This window comes from Prionailurus bengalensis, chromosome D2 (assembly GCF_016509475.1).
Source record: "Prionailurus bengalensis isolate Pbe53 chromosome D2, Fcat_Pben_1.1_paternal_pri, whole genome shotgun sequence".
NCBI classification, from domain to species: Eukaryota; Metazoa; Chordata; class Mammalia; order Carnivora; family Felidae; genus Prionailurus; species Prionailurus bengalensis.
This window is the reverse complement of record NC_057351.1, coordinates 75,729,546-75,747,869: the sequence shown is the minus strand read 5'-3', so window position 1 is coordinate 75,747,869 and position 18,324 is coordinate 75,729,546. Positions and strand designations below refer to the sequence as shown.

Below are 18,324 nucleotides of genomic sequence, written 5' to 3'. Positions count from 1 at the left end.
AAACGCTTTTTTTATAGAGGTAGAAACCTCACGTCTTAAAATCAATGTCCGTAAAACCAGTTTGTTTAGGTGATTAAAATCAAATGACCAAAAAAATTTTTTTTTTATTTTCTAGGTGTTCATAACGTGACTGCCCTGAGCAACCTAATAACTTGGCAGAAAGTCGATTATGACTTCAGTTACCACCACATGGAGTTCCCCTGCAATATTAATGTTTTTATCACTTCGGAGGGGAGATCACTCCTCCCGGTAAGAGGAGTCATTCTGAGATGGAGGGAGGTTACATTGGAATGGGATCTGTATTTTTGTTTTCTTTCTCGGTACTGCTTGTTATTATTGGTAAGTTAAATTTGTTTCACAATTGTGGCTGCTGATTGTCAGTAAGAGAACTGGTTATTTTGTTCCTGCCTTGGCGATGAAAACCTCTCCGAAGAACTGGCCACCGGCAGATCACAACACAAGCAAGGGAAAGCTTTTGGTAGCCGAAACTCCCACATCCAGGCCTGGAGAGGAGAAGCTGTCTGTAAATTGCCTGATTAACATCTAGACCTTTGTTCTTGCTGCCTCGATCCTATTGTTTTCTGTCCGTCTTCTGTGAGAAGTATTTTAGAGTTGCTTTTAAAATGTTCCCAATGACATGGTAATTAGTTTTGTGCCTTATGGTGGAATGCTGTGGTAAATCATCAGCGTGATTTCTGAAGAGAGCTTTTAATTCTGAATCTTTTAATGATGAAAAGTATGCCCAGTTGCTTAAAAGGTATGTCGTTTCTCTGGAAACTAATGTTCACCTGTGATTTATGAGAAATTGCCTCTGGATAAGAATGAAATAGCCCAGGAGTAAGTTTTCTTTGGGAAAGTGTTACGTTATGTGGTGTTTAGAAATGCAGATCAGTAAGAAACAGTACCTATTCCAGGATGAGGAAACCTCTAAAACATTTTAATTGGCTGCTTTTTAGAGGTGGGCTCCCTTTTTATACTGATACCCTTTTTACTGATACTGTTAAGGAAATAAAAGTAACCAAACAAAGGCTAACTTTAGTGAGTATTGCTGAGGTAATCATCGTGCTTGTAAATCAGTGTTAGGAAGTGACATCCCCACCCCTCCCAGGGCGCCTTGGTGGCTCTGTCAGTGTAGCGTCCGCCTCTCGGTTTTGGCTCAGGTCACGATCCCAGGGTTATAGGATCAAGCCCCGTGTCGAGCTCTGGGAGTGGAGCCTGCTTACCGGTCTCTCCCTCCCTTCCTGCCCCCCTCCGTCCGCTCTTCCCTCTGCCCCTCACCTCTGCTCGCACGTGTGCGTGCTCGCTGGCTCTCAAAACCCCCCAAACCCCCCAAAAACACAACGTGCCCTTCCCCCAGTAGTAAAGAGTATTTTCCGATACGTGCAGGGGCCGATAAGGTGACGCATCCCCCCGAACCGTCAGACCCTGTGGCAGCCTGGAAAGCACTGTGCCCTTTGTCCTTGCAGGCCGACTGCCACATCCGCCTGCAGCCGCAGCTCGCCCCGCCCAACATGGAGGAATACACCAACAGCCTCCTGGCCGCGGTGCTGCCGTCCGTGCTCAACAAATTCCGCATTTATCTGACCCTCTTGCGGTTCCTGGATTACAGCATTTCTGATGAAATCACCAAGGTGGGTTTGGGTCCAAACACGGGATTTCCCCGTGTGGAATCGGACCGTCGCATCGACTCCCGTGTCCTGTGACTGCCCTTGGTTCCCTCGTTCTCCGGCGTCGTGTCGTGTTGTGAGGAATCGTCCCTTGTATACAGTTGTGGTTTCCGGGTCTTTGTTTTTACGGTTTGTCTTCCTAGTAGCTGTCCTGGGTTCTGCGGCTCCCAGTGTGTGTGGGGTCCGTCACAGCGTGTACGAAACGGCGACTGTAACCCCGTTCCCGGTCCCCCCGGTGCTTTATTGTCACGCACGTGACACCGTCGGGCCTGGCTCTCCGCCGGCGCTTTTACAGTTTGTGCTGTGTGCGCTCGTCTTTAAGTCGGAGGAGAAAAGTCCCGAGGCAAGAGACCTGCATCCTGCTTTTGGTGTTTAGCTGCGTGCTCACCTTCGCCGGTGACGTTTGCGTGGATGCGAGTCACCGTGCAGGGACCCTTCCGTTCCGGCCTGAAGAGCCCACTCGGGCTCCCGTGGGGCAGGTCTGCTTCCCTGGGCCTGTCTTCGTTTCTGCTTCGCTTCCGGAGACCGCTTCTGCCGGATGTGGTGTTCTCGGTTTAGAGACTTCTTTCAGCTCTACCGTTTCCTCCGGTTGCCTTCCGGGCCCGCGGTCTCTGACAAGCCCGCTAGGGCCTGAGGAGAAGCTTCTCGGTGCACGGTGAGTCCTTTCGCCCCCGCGCCTTCGGACTCTCTCTGGCCCTTGACGGCTCAGCTGGGGCGTGTCTAGGCGAGGAGCCCCGGGAGCCTGCGCCGCCGGCCTTCGTGGGGCGTCTTGGGTGTGCGGACAGGGGCACATCTTGGGAAAGTCTTGAAGAGGCTTGGTGGGTTTTGGGGGCCCCCGGCGTGGCTCGGTCGCTCGAGCGTACGACTTCTCGGGTCGCCATCTTGCGCTTCGGGAGCCCAGCCCCGCGTCGGGCACTGTGCTGTCAGCGCGGAGCCGCTTCGGAGCCCCTGTCCCCCTCTCCCCCCTGCCCCCCTCGCGCTCTCTCCAAAACAAATACTAAGGAAAGATTTGGTGAGGTTTTGACCGTTCCTTCTTTACGTTTCTTTCTGCCCCCCTCTGTCTCCTCTCCCCCCGACACGCCCGTACGTATGCGAGTGTTCGCGCGTGGAATCGGGTCCCCCGGGTCTCTGAGGATTCGTTTCCCCCCCTCCCTTTTACCGTCTCCTCTGCAGACCGGACATTCGCATTCGACCTTCCCGCGCGTTCGCAGAGACTTTCTTCTGCCTGCCGCGCAGAGCTGCTCTGGAGCCTAGCTTCTAGTGAATTTTCAATTTTGGTTCTGTTTTTGTGAGAGAATTGGTCTCTGTTGAGGTTCTTTACTTGGGGAGACGTTCTCGTCCTTTCTTTGAGTTCTTTATATGTGGTTTCCGCTGGTTGTTGGAATGTATTTAAGATAGCAGATTTAAAGTGTCTGGTGAGGCCGATGTTTCGGCTTCCTCAGAGACAGTTTGTTGCCTCCTTTGCTCCCAGTGAAGGGCGCCGCACATTCTTGTTTCCTTCCCCGTCTCCTCAGTTTTGTTTGGAAAACCAGATGTTTTACGACGTCGCCTGGCCCTGCTCTGGGGGCTGCTCACCCTCCCCCCCCGCCCCGCCAGGGGTGGTGGCGTGTCGTTCCGCGACTTCTGAGTGAATCCTGTGAAGTGTGCCCTTGGTATGTGGCTTAGCGGTCAGTCAGTGATCAGACAGAAACTTAATTTCCTCAGATGCGATGTCTCAGTCTAAGCCGAGGGCTGTGGGTCTTGTGTGGACAGGCCTCCTGCTCTCAGCCACGCAGGTCACGACTGTGACCTACCCTTCTCCTTCTCACACAGAAGAGGCTACTCAGAGGGGATGGCCCGGAGCCCGCTCCCTGTACACGCACGGGGCCTTCTGCGTTGCCGGGGAGAGGGGGCTAGATCTGTCCGCTGGGGGCTCTGGGAGGAAAAACCTCGCATTTCCTAGTTTTTTCTTTTAAGGGTTTTGGTTAACCGCGTATCTGCCCCGACTAGTACCCGACGCGTGAGGCGGCCGGGATGATCGGTAATCGCTTCTGGTGGTTTCTGGTCAGTCCCCTGGGAGAAGAGGCTGTTCACACTGGGCAGGCCGAGTCAGGCTGAATGAAGACCACCTCGCAGGTGGGTTCTCCCGGGGAACCGCCAGTCAAATAACGACCGTGCTCCCGGGTGGTGCTTTGAGAGGACCCTCTCCAGCAGTGGCCGAGAGTTCCCTCTTCAGGGCTGCTGGGGCCAGGGGATAGATAGGGCAAGCTGAAATGACTCACAACCTCGTGTTGTGTCTTTCTGGAACAAACGCTCCCTGCATTCTGGTTAATTTTCAGCTCTCGAAGAAGCAGATTTTCGTATTGTTTGCTCCCGTTCTTGTGCCCTTTAATGGGGGAGAGAGTTTTCAGAGGTCCTCGCTCTGCCACTGTGGTGATGTCACTCTTCCCCGTAGGCCACGCACACTGCCGACCGGGACGTTTGCCTTGCCGGGCCCCGGTTCCGTCAGCAGCGACAGCCCCGCGTGTGACGTGTGCTCCTCTGTCCGCTACCTTCTGGTCTCCACGGCCTCAGAATCGGGGCCGGTGGCCCATGTTACTCTCGCTTTCCCTGCGGAATGCATGTCGCTTTTCCAGAAGCAGTCGTCTTAAAGTCCGCTTTCTCTCTCGATACAGGCAGTCGAAGATGACTTTGTGGAAATGCGCAAGAATGACCCTCAGAGCATCACCGCGGACGACCTCCACCAGTTGCTCATTGTTGCTCGGTGAGGAACGATGTGTCCGTGAATTGCTTCCTTGTTTAGTAAGCCGTGTACGAACCTCGCGACTGGGGGGAGTAACAGAGGCAGATTTCTATAAATGGAAGATGTTCTTCCTTTAGAACACCTTGCGAAAGTGCTTAGCGAGGGGGATTGCTTGGCAAGTGACCACTACAGTGGGACGGGCTTGCTCTTTGGCTCCAAGCTTCAAAGATCCCTCTGTGGAAGTCTGACTGGGCTCTTGACTTCCGTGTAGCCAACAGATGGTCTTGACCTGTAACTCAGGATTCCTAGGTTCTTTAAAAAAAGAGAGAGAGAAGGAAAGAGAACTAGAGACTGCCCTAAGTCTAGACTTCAGTCTATTTCTGTGTTTCATTCCAGGTTTCTGTCTCTCAGTGCCGGTCAGACAACGCTGTCTAGGGAACGATGGCTAAGAGCAAAGCAGCTAGAGTCTTTAAGAAGAACCAGGCTTCAACAGCAGAAATGTGTGAACGGAAATGAACTTTAAAGATCTGACACTTATGAGAGTAGTGGGCAAGTTGTAGCCACATTATTGTAAAATTCCAATGCCATTTATACCACATTGTTTTGTAGATAATTTGTATCAAAAACCAATGACTTTTCCTGAAATCAAGCCTGGTAACATCTGAAGTTTATATAATATTCAGTAAGGGCTTTTACCTTACTGATTTTATGGAGCTTTTGATTGTTTTATAATTATATAAATTAGTAACAATGTACAAAAATGTATTTGATATTAAAAGTTTAATATTGATAATGTTGCTGATTATACCATTTCCTTAGTTTCAGCTAAGTCATAGGCCAGACTCTGTTGAAATGCTCATGTCAACTTCATTTGAAGAAAATTGTTGGAATTCCAAAGTCAGAAGGGTTGTTCGCTTCAGATTTTTACATCTTTCCGATTAACGGTGGGTCTGAACGTGTTTAGTGGTCCAGGTTTGGGGAATGGGGTGTACTTGCCATTAATTCACACGACCGTGTGAGGTTCTGCAGTATCACTTCCCAAACGTTTGGCCACAGATTTTTTTTCCCCCATTTAACAGTTGTTAATAACCTACAAAATTAGTCTTTTTACGTGGCAGTGGTTCCCAGACTTTTGGATTTCATGGACCAGTAAGGTTTCCAAAAATTTGGGGGACAGGGTTGCCAATATGTTTTGCCAAGTAATCTGAAAGAAACCCCTGTATTGCCATTTGTTTCTTCCTAAAAGGACAGTCTCCGAAGGAGAGTCCTTGAAATGGAATAAACACAGCTTTTTCAAAAACAAAACAAAACACTACATTGTCCTTATTTTTCTCATTTCACCCCGGTGCATCTGGGAACCACTGTTTCATGGGGTTTGTTTAGGGGAATGCTGCTGGCCTGGGATAGGATATCTTGCCCAGACCTGAAGAGAGCAAACAGTTAACTTTTTTAAAGATGCCTTCTGTAGAAAATAAAGTTTTAAATTGTTTTCCTAATGGTCATTTAGTTGCTTTGATGATTGTACTGGATTTTGAACTTTTATCTAAGTTTCTCCATTAGTTCCAGATGAGTTAGTTCAACTAACATTATCTGCTAGTCCAGGAATACCTGATAAAGCTATGGTACGTTTGTCCCAGACCAATTACAGCTGTAACATGAAAGTTTTTAAACTAACAGAAAGTTTAGTGCAGTGTAGTAGGGAAACTGTGGTATCAGAAAGGTTTGGCAAGTTTAGAGCATTACTTTCGTTAGAAGCCATCAGTGGTAACGTATAAAGATGGTTTTCTTAGGCAGCAACTTACATAGTGGGAAACGCGAGAGCTCAGTTAAATAACTCCCGAAGTCTGCCCCCCACTCCAAATTGACACAGCTAAACAAGGAAACAGGGTCTGCCTTGAAAACCAAGGAATTCGTTATGCTTAACTGAAGTGAAAATTACTAGTTTAACTTTTCCTAAACTCAAATCTATTTTTATAAACTAATGTAAATAATGTTTATATTTAGAATTCTAACTGGTTTTCATTTTTATAACTGGTAGACTAGACTTCCTTAAAGTTTTAGAAATGAAATGAACACTCAACTGGATCTGTGAGAATAAAATTCAAGAGAGTAGATTAGTTACCATGTGATTACTGTGCCAATGTGAACTGTAATTTACCAAAGAGAAGTACATGATTTGCTTGATTTTGCAGAAAAGTTCCCCTGAAAGGAAAACCCTCTTTCAAATAAATAAAACTTCCCAAATGACCAGTACTTGGGGTTGTTTTTCATGAATTGTAAGACTCTTCCCCTGTGACGTGTGGGGAAAAGATCCCACTTCCTCCTGCTAGAAAACCGTTACTGGAAACTGTGTCCTCCTGGCGTCCCACTTGGGTAAGACAGCCTGGAACTCTGGGCTTCGGAACTCCCTTGTCCTTTGCCTACACACTGGACCTCACAGGATTGTTACCTCTATGTGAATCACCAGGAAACTGAACATAGTACCCTCACTGGAATTAAATGTTGCTGTATTTTTCAAAAATCTCTTTGGAACGAATTCTGTGGCGCTTAAAAGATACGTTTTATCACCTGACTCTGCTTGTATTTCTCTCTCCCGTTGTGGGACACTTTAGCATTTCAAGACCCAGAAGAGAAGCTGCTTGAGAACAGGATAAAGCATTCAGTGTTCAGGTGTTTAAAATTTGCGATGTGCTTCATCGTCACGAGGGGGCACTTGGGTGGCTAAATTGGCTAAGCGTCCAACTTTTGGTTTCAGGTCAGGTCATAATCCCAAGATTGTGGGATCGAGCCCCGGGTCAGGCCCTTCACTGATCGTGGAACCTGCTTAAGATTCTCTCTCCCTACTCTCCCAAATTAAAAAAAAGGGGAGGGGGCAGAATACTAGAAGGGCTGTGACTTTTTTTTTTTTTAAGTGTCCGAGACAGGGAGACTGAATCCCAAGCAGGCTTCACGTTGAGAATGGAGAGCCTGACGCAGGACTCAAACTCACAAACCCTGAGATCGTGACAACCTGAAGTCGGCTGCTTAACTGAGCCACCCAGGCACCCCCACCCTTATCTTTAAAATGTTATTCAAGGACTCCTCATACACACTGTCACATTAAATTACAATGGTCTTTTATTTTAAATAGTCACAAGATTCGACACTTCAAAAAAAAAAAGATACCACTAATAAATAACAAACGTGGAAATACTTATCAAAGTTACAACAGACATAATGTTTAGCTGAGAATCCCTTCAACAGAGTAAGGCTCTAAAGATACCAGACAAACCAGAACTTGTTTGTAATAACGTTCTTGTTGTGTAGGGGCCCTTCTGGGGCCGTGGTTCCACGTGGTCAGGATTAGAAGTCCTGTAATCGGTTTCAGCACCGCTGTGCTTCAGCTGAACCTTTAATACTTTTCAGTGAACACAAGATGTTAAGGAATGCCTCCCTGCAACAAATGACTTGAATACTCAATTACCAGTATCTAATAGATGCACAGTCTTACACTCCTGAAAACAGCAAAAATTTAAGGTGCTGATCTTCACATCTGGTGTCGCAGGTTTCATGACTGACAAGTCTTAATCCTAGACTTCGGGGTGCAGAAGGAAGCAAAATATTTTAAATTTAGGCTACGGGGAATGCATCAGATGGGCATACCCTTCTTGGGCCAATAACCCTCAATTTAGTCTTTCTAGGGGATGGTTAAGCCATCAAAACTAAGTTAGTAGTTTTTATATTCAAACGCTTCTCTGTACTAGTAACTCTAAAGTCACTAAGAACTAAATGTATTTACACAAAAGAACGGACAGAACAAAAACACATGGTGGAAGAGGCTGTTCCCCGACATGTATCCACGTGTGTACTTTCCGTGTTTACTTGCACACGCCACCCGCCCACCTCACTCCCAAGAAGGGTCGTTCAGGTTATTCTGTCTCAGAGTAATTATCCCGAAATTCCTTCCAGAGAGACACCGCTCCATAGCGTATGAGCTACTCACGTGTGCACCCTTCGGGGATGACGCACTTCTATTCTGGCTCTCAAATCTGGACATCTGCTCAAGTTCACACTCCTTTTAAAACCTTTCCCGATAAACACCATTAGGATTTGCGATCCCTAGCTTCAAAGACCACGAAGGTTAAAATTGCCTCACGCGTGAAACCTCTTTTTGGATCAAACAAACGCCAAAGGATTCTTTGCAGCTAAAAACTAAATCTGAATTATTCGTGTCTGGCATTGTGTAAACATATTTTTAAGTTCGTTTTGCCGGACTTCCTGGACCACTTCAGACTCTGCAGGGCTCTTCTGGACCTTGGCCACCGCAAAGTTTATCCCCTGGGTTAACCCGGCTTGGGTAATACTCGCCACCTGGACCATGGAACTTCGGATCTTCGCAAAGGGGGAGACTGCCCTGCTGCCAGCGCCCTCTGAAGGAGAAGGAGTCACCGGAAGCCCGGTCTCCAACTCCCGAGTGCTGGAGCCAGAGCCCGGGGTCTTCTGAGATCCAACCGGATGCACCGGTTCAACCGACAAATACTGGGGGCCGCTTGCGGAAGAAGCCACGTCTAACTGAGACGGTCGAGAAGGTAGCGGTTCTGTTGATTCAGACGGTGTTTCTTCATTAGAAACTTGATTGGTCACTTGGTTTCCTTCCTCACTGGCCTGCTGAGAAACAGACCCCGCTTCTGATGGCCGGGTCATTTTGTTTTGTGCATCTCGTACAAATCTGTGGCAGTAAATATCCACAGGCTTGGCAAAGCCAGTCAGTACGTGTATGTTGTCGGCAGAAGGGCTCTTCTTCAAAGGGGACTCCTGGCCTTTTCCAAAACCACTTCCGTGAGCGGCACCCTCTGGAGGGACGTGAATGCTAATATCCGTGCTGCTGAGAGACTGGGACCGACTGCCTAATCGAGGTGCTGAAGCAATAATCCCACAACTCGGAAGTACGTAGTCTATTGGCCCTACGTTCTCTAGGGAGTTAGCTAGCTGTCTGTCTTCATCAGACTTGGAATTTGTGAGGAATTCATCAGAGTGGTAGGAGTCGTTATCTGAAGACATTTCCCCATCCGACTCTGCCTGGACTTTATTATCCATCACACCGGTGTTCTCCATGGTTTCCAGACTACTATCTGATTTCCAGAGATTTACTTTTAAGTTTGGTTTTAGAAAGTTAACTTTCATTTCAGGTTTGGTAAAGTTTCCTAGCTTTCGTAGATTGCCAATATTTACATTAGATTTGGTCTGTTTCACTTTTTGATTTAGAGATGAAAATTTGCTCATTAAAAAATTTTTTCCCTGTGCCAAAGAGCCTTGGTTTTGAGATCTGATGCCAATGATGTCTTCGTGAGGTTTGCTGCTCTTCCTACAAAGGAGAAAAAAAGTTCCCTGTGAAATCCAATATGCCAGTTCCAATTACTAATGTAAATGAAAACGGTTACTTTCATTGGGCCCAATTTCTTAAACTCATATAATCCCTTGGAATTGAGGCTACAATAGTACTGTCCGATAGAAATGTGAGCTATATGGTAATTGTGAGCTACACAGTAATATAATTTTCTAGCCACTACTAAAAACACGAGATTTTGATAATCTTCTGTGTATATTAAGAGACTGTATCGTTTCAACATATAATAATCACTATTAAAAGACAATGAGATATTCTTTTCGGTATGAAGTCTTTCAAGCAGCCAGTGTGTAGCAGTTGACCACTGGGCAGCAGAAGCCTCTGGAAACAGTGTCGACAAGTTGTCCCCAAGTTCTGAGTGGGAACAGTGGCCTGGCTGTGATTTTAACCCCAAGTCCAGCAAGCAGTGTCCTGCCCTTACCATCCTCAAACAGGCCATGCACTGAACAGCCAGTCCCTGGAAACACAACACCTATAAGATCTTAGTCTGACTCCGAAGCTCTTCACGATAGTTAGGTTCATCATACTGGGTTCTTTGGGATCAAACCTTTTGTCTTTAAAGTTGACTGTAATTATTTCATGTTTCCTTCAACTGAGTTCTCTCTAGCATTCAGAGGAGGGGGAGGCAGCAGAGGAAGGCAAGGGAGAGAAGCATCCCAATGGTTGCCTCAACCTGCATTTTGGGGTATTCTGAGAATTAAGCACAAAAAGTTCCCCCAAAAACCACACCTAAAATTCAGGCAACAGCAGTTATCCCCTCATCTGTGGGGGATACATTCTAAGCCCCCTGCAGTAGCCACCTGAAGCCATGACTGGACTAAACCCTGTATATATACTAGGTTCTTCCTTACACATATGCACCTGTGATAAAGTTTAATTAAGCTAGACACAGTAAGAGATCAAGAGCAGTAAGACAATAATACTGTAATAAAAGTTATATGAACATAGTCTCTAAATACCTTCTTGTACAGTACTCACCCTTCTTCTGATGACGGGAGATGATAAATGCCTACACGATGAGATGCAGTGAACAACGTAGGCATCATGACTTAGGCTACTACTGACCTTCTGGCAATGGGTCAGGAGAAAGACCACCTGCTTCCAGACCGTGGCCGACAACAGGTAACAGAAACGTGGATGGCAGGGGGAGGGGAGAAACTACTACAGTCACTTTGGGGGCATGTCCACCACATCCACAATCTAAAGGACCAGCAAAGACAACAGGCCCATAAATAGGAATCTAACATCTTGACTAAAGCTGCCTGCACGCATTCCATTTGGCTGAATTCGGATGGGAGGGAGGGAAAATTTTCCTTATGTTTTCTATGATTTACCTACATTTATTTAAAAAGATACGGGCTATTTAACATAGCGTTTTCGCATTTGGCATCCCTCGTGACAGCTATGAATGTCAGAAAAAAGTATTGCTGTTTGCCACATGTCTCAGTATGTACGTTTGACTCTTGATGGTTATGTGGGATTGCTGGTCATGAGCATGTTCAGAACAACTAGGATGTTACTAAAGCGCTACTGGAACAATTCTCTCTACTAACAGAAGACCGAACAATTATTCTCTAGATGACCAAGTGGCTCTCTTCAGTGGAATGTGAACCATGAAATGTGATTAGATAGAAAATCCAAATGTTAATGTAAATAATCTCTTCACAGGCATTCATTCCTTCCCCAAACTCAGAAACCACTGGTGTTTAAAACATACTGGCTTGGGGTGCCTGGGTGGCTCAGTCGGTTGAGCATCTGACTTCGGCTCAGGTCATGATCTCACAGTTTGCGAGTTTGAGCCCCACGTCGGGCTCTGTGCTGACAGCTCAGAGCCCGGAGTCTGCTTCAGATTCTGTGTCTCCCTCTCTCTGCCCCTCCCCTGCTTGTGCTCTCTCTCAAAAATGAATAAATGTAAAAACAAAAAATTTTTTTTAATTTTTTTTTTTAACATTTATTTATTTTTGAGACAGAGACAAGAGCATGAATGGGGGAGGGTCAGAGAGAGAGGGATACAAAGAATCTGAAACAGGCTCCAGGCTCTGAGCAGTCAGCACAGAGCCCGACGCGGGGCTCGAACTCACGGAGTGCGAGATCGTGACCTAAGCCGAAGTCGGACGCTTAACCGACTGAGCCACCCAGGCACTCCCCCCCAAAAAAAATTTTTTTAAATATATTTAAAAGAAAAAAGAAAATAAATAAAACATACTGGCTTGTCATTTTCTCTATACAGTTGTTTAAATTATGGCCACAAGTAATGTATTGCTTAGATCTACTCTCAAGAGAGAGCATTCAGATTCAAACAAAAAGCATTACTTATTGATCCACAAAAACGGGACACTTCCCAGCCTAAATACCAATACATTATCACAGATTTCTCCCCATCTTGCAAACACTTTTAAAGGAGTAAGACTTTGAATAACAATGTCTTCATTCTTCAGAAAATCAAAGTACTGTACTTACCTCTCAAGTTTTTTCTCAATTATAGGTACATCTAATCCCATGGCTTGCTTGGTTATCTGCAGCATCTCCGCAATGCACTGAAGGGTATCTGAAACCCAAATACAACTGCTTGACAATCTCTCCAAAAACAGATGAAAAAACAGCACTTGTAATTCAGAACCCTGAATGAAACGTGCGGTCTTAACGCTTAAATACAAATGTACTTGCTGCGATTTACAGAAAACTGCTTCTTGTTCATTACTCTCCCCCACTAATTTAAAATGCCCTAAAACAAATTTTTTTGTTGTTCTAAAATTAATAAAGGGCAAAAGACCCAAATCAACTGGAATTAGAAGTTTCTTCTCATTCTTCTCATTGTCCTGTGTTAGACACCAAGGCAACAGCCACAAACAAGACAGGAACGGTCCCCGACGAGTGTCCACGAGAGGCACCTGTGTTGGGGGAAAGGCCTGGCACCCATATGGCCAAATACACAGATCTCCCATCAGATACCCTTGCCCGAGCTACATCAGCTCAAGTAACTTCCCTGCTTTGCTGGGGACAAAGTTGCTATGTGAAGGTTGCAAAGCTCAAAGCGGTTTTCCTGGATCGTTCCGTTTGTAATGGTATGTACTTTCCCCAGTTCCACCTGGATTTTTAAGAGCAGATCAAAAGCTATCCCTGAATACAGGCATCTCTTCATTACCTTTCCCGTCCTCTTCTGGATTGCGCATTACAGCTCTCAGTGTGTGGAAATAGCCACTTGCTTCTTTGTATCTGTAGTGCAGTCGCATGCAGGAGAACTTTGGCTTACCAAAAAGAGTGGGTTCAGGACCTAAAAACCCAAAGGAAGATGTTTAAACGATTCATATAACATTCACTTTTTTAGCTCCAAAATACCAACACTTACTCATCATTAACTATTTAGCACATGTTTCTTATTTCTTCTAAATGAGGACACACAAAATACAAGCTTACTGTGATGATTTGATGAGACTACATAAAAACTCTTCTTCAGTTTCAAATATGTAAACTTTCTTGATCCCTGGGTTAATCTTCACAAGGTATTAAGCACAGTTATTACAATCTATCCATCACTCATCTCTAAGGAACAGAAGAGAGTCCTAAAAATTAGACTACTTGCAGTATAGTATCAATACCCCTTTCTGGGTCCACTATGCTATAGTGCTTGCTCAAACAAAGTGACCCATTCTTGGAAGAAACCGTATTTGCTTCCGAGGAGTTGATTAGCATGTTAAAATTTACCTATTTCTATTTTTTCCAGGTCTTCTAGACTTAGTCGTTGATACTGGTTTACCTTATCAACTTCATCATCATAACTGGATAAAAGGAAAGGGAGTAAAAACAGGATTAAAATCAAAAGCATATTTGGTTTGTCGGCTGAAACAGTATCAACTTCTATACAGTTACAATATTCCAGGGCATAATACACTATGGGATAAAAGGTTAAACATTTTAAAAACTAGATGAAATGGCATTAACATATATATACAGTTCAAAAGCTAAGTAACAATCAGCTTATATCTTACATTAAAATGAATTACAAAATGTAATTTGTTTTATAAAAATTTTTAAACCCAACCAACCTAAAACTTAACCTAAAAGGCAGGTAAACACATACGTACTACACTAAAGGCATGCATCTGTGAATAATAACAGATACATCTGATATCCGAAATCAAGAATAAAAAATCCATACATCAACCTCAATGGGCACCTGGGCCAATGACTAAAAAAAAAAAAAAAAAAAAAAAAAGGCCATTCAGAGTCACACAAGTCCAAAAAGAGAGTATTTACTTAACAGGAAAAACAAAACAAAACAAAACAAAACAAAACCTGATTCTGGTAAGGCTAATGAGGAAGTGCTTGTAATTTTGCTAGTGGCATTGTTAATTGGTAGCCTTATTGGAGATCTGATAAACCACAGAAATATTGTAATTCATCATACCCTTTTAACCAAAGGGAAGCAGGTGTGTGCTTGTGTGTACACACACATATACAATTACCTGCACAATGACAACTGTATCATCCCTAACAGCAAAAAAAAAGAAAAAAAAAAAAAAGGAAGTATTTCAGTACTAAAAGATGGGGAATTGTTTACTGTAGAGTAATAAAAAATAATGTAGGGTCATTTACATTAAAAGTATGGAGTACATCAAAACACGGAAAATATATAATACTTAAATACTGAAAAAACATATAAATACTGATTACAACTCTAAAATCCCATTTTCAAGTTGATAAGAACAGTTATATGAGGTAAAGAAGTTCAGTGAAGTTCCTTAAACTATGTAACAAAACCAGACTCTTAATTTTTTTGTCATGAATTCTAATAAGGAAGTTGACTTAAAATAACAATTAAAAAGCTTTAAATCAAAAAGCAACTTACTAGGCCACGTAGTAGGCAGAGTTAGAAAGCAGTAACAGCACATCCACATCTCTGTGAGTAGCATCAATGAGGCTAAACAGACACGACACAAATAATTAAATATTTTCATTTTCACCTGCATTTGTGCCAAGATTATTTGTATAGCAGAGCCACTTGTGATAAAGATTGGTTGGGGGGGGGGGGGGGGCGCAGAAAATCAAATAATCAAGGAGTCCCACTTTTGAAGTTAAATGTATGCAATCTATCCATCTGGAGGGGGGAAAAAAGGAACTCTGTTTGAGAATGGGGGGTAGGTGTCAGGGAGGACTAGCTGAGGAGAGAGGTCCCTTCTCAGAGAGAGGTGGCCAAAGAGGTGGGAGGATTCGGCAAAATAAGATAATATGTGGGGAGAGGGGTTTGAGAAGAAAGGAAAACCAGGGTCTCAGAAAAGAAGAAAAGGTCTACATGATCTCACAAGACCTAACCATCAAAACGACAGCACACATTAAGGATATTTTTACATATGTGCAGAATGCATCTTTTGAAAAAAATTTACATAAATAAAACATTTAGATGCAAAAATGGGACCAAGCCCAAGCAACTTTGTGTATTTCTTACTCCAGATTAATTTATTTGGCTTTTAAGGAACAAGTAAACATTTCCTTATTCTAAGTCCATTTTCTGGACTTGTTTCACCATATTTTTACCTCCCCTCTCAAATGAAATATCAAAATAAGGGTCAGAAACATGAGTGTTGGTGAGACCATTAAGCCCCACGGCAAAATCTACATTTCTGTAAGATTATGAATTAAAAAATGGTCCAAGTATAAAAATCTACAAATAATCAGCAGATAAAGCGGGCAAAACCTGAACTCAAATAAAAGTCTTAATATTCATCTAATATTAACTATTATTTTCCAATCAAAAGGTGGAAGTTAATCTACATTCTTATATTGGTCTCAATATTCCACTGCACGAGTGGATATTGCTCCTTTAGAATTTCATACCTATTCGCCCAGATTTGCCAAAATGCTACTACTGAAAAACAAATGGAAAACAGTAGGGAAAAAAAATCATTTGTAGATGGAAGTCACGTCCTTAAACTGCGTCAGAATGAGGTCATTGTTTAATGCGTACTGCAGAGACAAACTAACCAAAATCTTAAAACTGCAGTAATTTACATCCGCGGCCCCCTGCCGCAGCATAACTCAAACGGTCTTAATCTGAAATAACTAATTCGCCTCAGTTTTCACCTACAGTAAGACACCGAAAAATACAACGAGTAAGATGCTAGGAACCGACGTTACGCAGATTGGTCCAAGAATCACGCGCACTAACTAATCAATCCACCGGGAACACAAGACCACGCACTCAGGCTACCGGCGGCTCCACCGCGAACCCCGGATCACACTAGGGCGCAGTGGGGGTTTCCGCAGCGATACTTACATGCACTCTGAAAACTGATGCTTGAGCCAAGCCATAAAAATTATGTCACGACACTTATCTTAAGGAGAAATTCTACTTCTACAAGTCAGTGTTACTTCCTCCGAGCTTTTTCCACTGAGGCATTAATATATTTACATCAGTCCAACAGGATCCTCAGTCAAAAACATTATGTCTTTAACGAAAAGCACTGGGCACGTAACAGGCGGTCAAGAAAAAGGTCAGCCCTCCCCCCCCACCCGCAATTTTACTGGAGTCGTAGCTGCAGTAAATACTTAATTTCCCTCCCCGCCCACCCTGCCCCTGAAGCGCACAAAAAAAGACACGTTTTTCAACACGGACAGTAAACGAAGGAAGCCCCCCCACCCCGCTTAGGTACCTCCCCACCCCCCGCGTTTGCAGCTTCCGAAGCTGCTCTACTCGTTTTTGTTTTCCTGCCAGTCAGGCATGCCCTCCTTCCACACGATGAAGACAAAAACTGCCAGCACCACATGCAACCCCACCACTGCGACAATGGTCGCATAAAAGCCACTGTCGTCAGGAGACATTAACAGGAGACTTTGGAAAAGGAGCAACTTGCAGGAAAAATACAGCCCCACAGGAACTTTAACCATAAGTCCTGCAAAAAGGAGAAAAATCTTGAAAGTCGTGGCCAGGCTGCCGCCTTCGGGCTTGGGCTCGGCAGCGTTGCCGGTGGCATTGCCGGTGGCGTTGGCGGGCCGCTGGGCGGTTGGTGGAGGCCTGTGGGAGCGCGGCATCGCGTCCGTCCGTCCGTCAGTCCGTCCGTCGAGAAGTCGAGGCTCAACCGGAGCCGCCTGCACCCAAACTCGCGCCTGCAGCGACTGCGGAGACTGCGGCAACTGCGGCAACTGCAGCGCCAAGCCACGCCCAGGAGACACGTCTCGCTTCCGGCCGCCCCCGCTGCCGCGGCACGCGCCCAGTGCGCATGCGCATCCGCCCCCGCTATCCCGCCCCCGCGCAGCGCGCGGTCCCAGCCCGCGGGGGCGGAGCGCCGAGGTGCCCGCGGTCCGGCCGGCCCGGCGTTCGCACTCGCTGCGGTTGAAAGGGACGCGCGCGGCCGCGGCAGTGTGAGCATCTGTCCGCTGCACTCACACGCCCAGCAGCGTGGCCGCCCCACGCCTCCCCGCTGCCCCGAAACGAGTGGAGAAGTGGGCATCTACTCGGGGCAGAAAAAGCGGGCTCGACAGAGTTGGGCAAAATAATGAGTGGGCTGGTGGAGGTGCCTGCCGAAGGGCACCTGGGCGGTACGCCCGCTGTCCTTTCCACTCTGCCGACTCCCCTCGCGGCCAGCAGCGCGCCCCCAGGCACCTGTCGTTCAGGGCCCAGCGTTTTCGCGGCAACGGGGCGCAGTGCAGGGAGCAGGGACCCAGACCACCCGTCATCCGCGCCGCTGGCTGGCCGTGGGGGTACAAGCCGAACTCGACGCTGGAAGGCAAGAGGCCGCGACGGGAGTAGCCGGGAGGCCCGCAGGCAGTGCGGGAACAGTGCAGCGACAGTGCGCGGCCGCCCCGGGAGGGGTGGAACAGCGCGGGGAGCGGGTCGTTCCTGCGGTGGCAGGGCTGCGCGTTTGTCAACTGCGGCCCAAACTGTTTTCCTGCCAGAGTTAAGTGACCGGGACCGCATTGCGGCGAGCCTCTGGCGCAAAATTTAACCGACATCAAAAACACCCAGCCATTAATTTTTTAGTGCAGTATTAAAAAAAAAAATCCTAACGCCAAAATATCATGAACAAAACACCAACCAACATATTTGAAATAACGACAGATCTGACCCTGCACTTGTACAACCTTGTCTCACTTGCCTCCATCCCCAGCCCTGTAAAAGTTTATTTACCAAAACACAGTAGCTCAACAACAAAAAGACACAGACAACAACAACAAAAAGACACACTTCCTTGGACATTTTTCCAAGGAAGATACACAAATGGCCAACAAGTACAAGGAAAAATCCTTAACATCCTTTGTCAGTAGGGAAATGCAAATCAAAGCCACAGTCAGATACTACTTCACACCTCTTAGGAGGACTGTAATTTTAAAAAAAGGTGGGGGGGGACAAATGTTGGCGAGGTGGAAAAATTGGAACCCTCATACACGGTTGAGAATGTCAAATGACACAGTCACTCTGGAAAATAGCTTGATGGTTTCTCAACAGTGAAACACAGATTTACACATGACCCAGCACTTTCCACTCCTAGATATGCACCCAAAATAAAAACTGATGTTCAAACCCAAACTCGTACAGGACTGTTCTCAGTGTT

At 45.7% G+C, this 18,324-nt stretch overlaps 2 protein-coding genes across 3 annotated transcripts in view; one reads left to right on the top strand and one right to left on the bottom strand.

The window, feature by feature from the left end:
- Positions 1–6,642, top strand: part of LOC122493315 (minichromosome maintenance complex binding protein) — a 48,159-nt gene extending 41,517 nt beyond the window's left edge. For both annotated transcript variants that reach the window (XM_043597707.1, XM_043597706.1), the window contains exons 13-16: positions 116–249; positions 1,467–1,631; positions 4,322–4,410; positions 4,786–6,642. In XM_043597707.1, the coding sequence (XP_043453642.1) occupies positions 116–249; positions 1,467–1,631; positions 4,322–4,410; positions 4,786–4,912 (515 nt within the window). In that variant the 3' untranslated portion in view covers positions 4,913–6,642. The remainder of the gene's footprint in view (positions 1–115; positions 250–1,466; positions 1,632–4,321; positions 4,411–4,785) is intronic.
- An 846-nt stretch (positions 6,643–7,488) lies between these two features.
- The window catches only part of INPP5F (inositol polyphosphate-5-phosphatase F), a 90,102-nt gene continuing 79,266 nt past the window's right edge, over positions 7,489–18,324 (bottom strand). The window contains exons 16-20 of the mRNA XM_043597703.1: positions 14,625–14,696; positions 13,481–13,554; positions 12,921–13,049; positions 12,236–12,323; positions 7,489–9,733 (exon numbers count right to left, since the gene is read on the bottom strand). Coding sequence (XP_043453638.1) covers positions 8,581–9,733; positions 12,236–12,323; positions 12,921–13,049; positions 13,481–13,554; positions 14,625–14,696 — 1,516 coding nt within the window. The 3' untranslated portion in view covers positions 7,489–8,580. The remainder of the gene's footprint in view (positions 9,734–12,235; positions 12,324–12,920; positions 13,050–13,480; positions 13,555–14,624; positions 14,697–18,324) is intronic.